Source organism: Garra rufa, chromosome 19 (genome assembly GCF_049309525.1).
Source record: "Garra rufa chromosome 19, GarRuf1.0, whole genome shotgun sequence".
Taxonomy (NCBI): Eukaryota; Metazoa; Chordata; class Actinopteri; order Cypriniformes; family Cyprinidae; genus Garra; species Garra rufa.
In genome coordinates, this window is record NC_133379.1 from 37470430 (window position 1) to 37473890 (window position 3461).

The 3461-nt window shown below is 36.9% G+C and overlaps 1 protein-coding gene across 1 annotated transcript in view; it reads right to left on the bottom strand.

The window, feature by feature from the left end:
* Nucleotides 1-1703: 1703 nt before the first annotated feature.
* LOC141291866 (urokinase plasminogen activator surface receptor-like) overlaps nucleotides 1704-3461 on the bottom strand; it is a 3515-nt gene continuing 1757 nt past the window's right edge. The window contains exons 3-5 of the mRNA XM_073823880.1: nucleotides 2725-2856; nucleotides 2459-2569; nucleotides 1704-2321 (exon numbers count right to left, since the gene is read on the bottom strand). Of these exons, the coding sequence (XP_073679981.1) occupies nucleotides 1870-2321; nucleotides 2459-2569; nucleotides 2725-2856 (695 nt within the window). The 3' untranslated portion in view covers nucleotides 1704-1869. The remainder of the gene's footprint in view (nucleotides 2322-2458; nucleotides 2570-2724; nucleotides 2857-3461) is intronic.

Here is a 3461-nt window from a genome sequence, read left to right on the forward strand (position 1 = left end):
TCCCCTTGGGAAAAATCGCGGGCCACGCTATTGCATTCTTTTCGTGGTGGGTAGCAGGCTACTGATTATAAGAATAAAATACAGTCAATCAAATATAGAAACACTGGTAAAGTTAAATAGTGTGTACTGCGTAATACAATCCGTGCCATTCAGCCTGAGCTTGGGCCACACATGTATTTGCTCATGTGAGGAGGATGTTTTTACAGTACAAATCCTGGTTTAAATAATAGTTTAGCATTCAAATGCATCACGAATATGGACACATTTAATTGGGTTCATGCCGAATGAGAGAGGTGAGGACAATGTTGTTTGCTTTCAGTTTCGCTTTTACCCTAATTCGTTTTGGCTTGTTTAGCAACTTATATTCTTCATTTTTGTTTTATTCTGAAAACCATTTAAAATAGTTTATAGGCTATTCATTGTGTTTAATATTTGTACATCATAACACTGTGCTTTATTTGCCGGTGATATTTATGAAAGTATTAATGCGGTTTGTGCTTATCCATGTTTAAACTAAACTACATAACATTAATAGACATACCGGTAGGCCTACCTAAATATGTTTTTATAATTTTATGCTAGCTATCCTCCACTGAATGTATAATGAGCAGCAATAAACTTGTATTTTGGCATTTTATAATCTGTGGATATTTTGATGAAAGTAACTCAAAAGTAGTGTAACGCATTACAATTTAGAGACCGTAATATTGTAATGTAACTAGTAATATATAATGTATTACATTTTGGAAGTAACTTGCCCAACACTGTTTAAAAACCACACTTTTTGCACGGAAGAACTATCGTTTCATATCCTGAATGTCATGTTACAACTATAATATCGAGACAGTTTTGCTATAGCGATACCACGATATTGATAATATCCTTACATCCCTAGTATTAAAAAAATTGCATATTCATTGTTGATAAATTTGATCACAATAAAAACTCGACTTTTCTTGCCGCTCAAGCTTATATTGAGGAGTTCTCTCTAAAAAAGATAAAGGTTTACACACTTTAACACAGTAACAGGTCTAATTCTTTATTCCCACCTTGTTTTTCAAATCCATAACTGTCAAAGTCGCCTCACGTTTTCCTTTTAACATTTAACAATGTGTCCACTTTTGGCCTTAATAAACAATTGTTTTTATAAACATTTACAAGTGGATGCAACAAATAGAAGAGGCACACTATGAACTCAGTTGTGTATTTCAAATACTGTAGGATCACATCTCCCAACCTCACCATCTAAAGAGAAACTACAAATCAATTACACTCTGACATTAAAGACGATTGTGAAGAGAGTTCACTGGAACATTGCGATCGCCCCCTGGTGGCTCGTTTAAGTTAAACCCCACTGATATAAAATATGTATAATAGATCAGTGTATATACTGTATTATAGATCAGTGTATAAACCCCACCTTGTAAACAAATGGGACGTGAGCCATGCTTATCAGTTGGACAATGTGGTGCTAATGTGGTGACCTCTAACGAATTTAGTCACACCACCAAGAAAAAGGTCACAGTCTGCAGCGCTGTAACTAAATTTAAATAATTATTAGATTTGAAGCCCCCTTAAGTGTTCAAAGGCCTCTATTAGTTGAGAGCCACTGTTCTAATCAAACATGCACCTTCGTGTTCTGGTGTATCAATCATAAACGCAATTACTTTAAAATCATTTTTTTATTTTATGATTTGCTTACATTACATTTGATAATTTCTCAAAATTCAAGAATAATTTTTTTAAAGCAGAATGCTACCATAGAGGACTTACATCTGTGATCATTTTATGTAATGATAGAACAAAGTACAAGCTATATTCAGTATTTCACATTGTGGCTTTGCTGCAGAATGTGAAGAGCTGCTGGGTTCAGTGCAGCAGGTTGAAGGAGAGCAATGAACAGCAGAGGAACAGGAAGCTCTGAGTGACCCTCTGAGCAACATTATATGGGGCACTCTTAGCATCAATATATACGAAGCTCTTCCTGACACTTTTTGCATCATTATACATGAAGCTCTTCCTGACACTCTTAGCATCATTATGCTTGACAATCTCAGCACTGCTGTGCACAAAGCTCTGGGTGACACTCTGGATGAAGCTCTGGGTGGCGCTCTCGGTGACACTTTTATCACCGTCATAGAAGAAGCTCTGGGTGGCGTTCTGGATGAAGCTCGGGGTGACGCTCTCGGTGGCACTTTCATCATCGTTACAGAGGTTCCCCTTACAACATGAGATGTCGTGAACACTAGCTAATGCTTTAGAATCACAAATGGCTTTAGAGGCACAGCCTTTTACCACTGCTGCCTGTCCTTCAAAAGTCCCTGATGAAATAAAACAAAGGTTGAGTCAGTCTGAGTTGGTATATGAGTGGTGTGAACTGTAAAAGTTTAAAAATATGACCCATAAATGATAAAGAGGCACATATAATAACTTTAATCTTCCTCAAACAGATTCTCACCTGTTGCTGTAATGCAGCGATCTTCAGTCCCTGAGCAGCTCAATATGTTTGAGCAGCTGTATCCATCACAATAGTAACATTTCTTTCCATTGGGAACAATTGTTCTGGGATCTACAGGAGGAAATATCTTTTTAATAATTTCTAACACTCCTTTACTTGCTCCAATTCTTGACAAGGGTTCCACTCTATATTTTGTTTCTGATTAAATCTCATATGACTGATTAGTTGAAAGAAGTCATGTGCACTTGGTCAGTAAAGTACAATACCTTGAGCTTCCCTGGCATTACAAAATGAAGTGCCACAGCAGGATTGAGATGACTTTACAATGCCAAAGTTCATGGACCCACTTTCACAGCCAAGAGAACAACCATGAACCTTCGTTTTGGAACTAATGCCACCTGAAAACATGAATGATACAGAAAAGATCAGTTTAACCAGGGCTGTATAACAACCAGGGGATGAAGGAGTACATGGGCCCTGATTCCCGGCCAACCCCCATAAATGTGTCTCCACAAATAAATAAATAAATGTCCGATCTCCATTTTATGCATATATGCACATTTAATGTTAACATGTCCATGTTAACTAGATCAGCTATATTTAAGATGAATGACTGAATGGAGAGAGCGGGACATCAGCACTGGAGAAATAAGTTTAGTTTAAGGAGAAGTTCTCTTCCAGAACAAAAATTTACAGATAATTTACTTACCCTCTTGTCGTAAGAAATTATGTTTCTTGAGGAAAACGTTTCAGGAATTATCTCCATATAGTGGACTTCAATGGTGCCCCCAAGTTTGAACTTCCAAATGCAGTTTTAATCCAGCTTCAAATGGCTTTAAACGATCCCAGCTGAGTAAAAATGGTCTTATCTAGTGAAACGATCTGCCATTTTTTTTTTAAACAAAATGACAATTTATATACTTTTTAATCACAAACGCTCGTCTTGATTTTTCGACCCTAACTGTACTGACCGCATTGAACCGGAGTTCAAGCAGACATATAC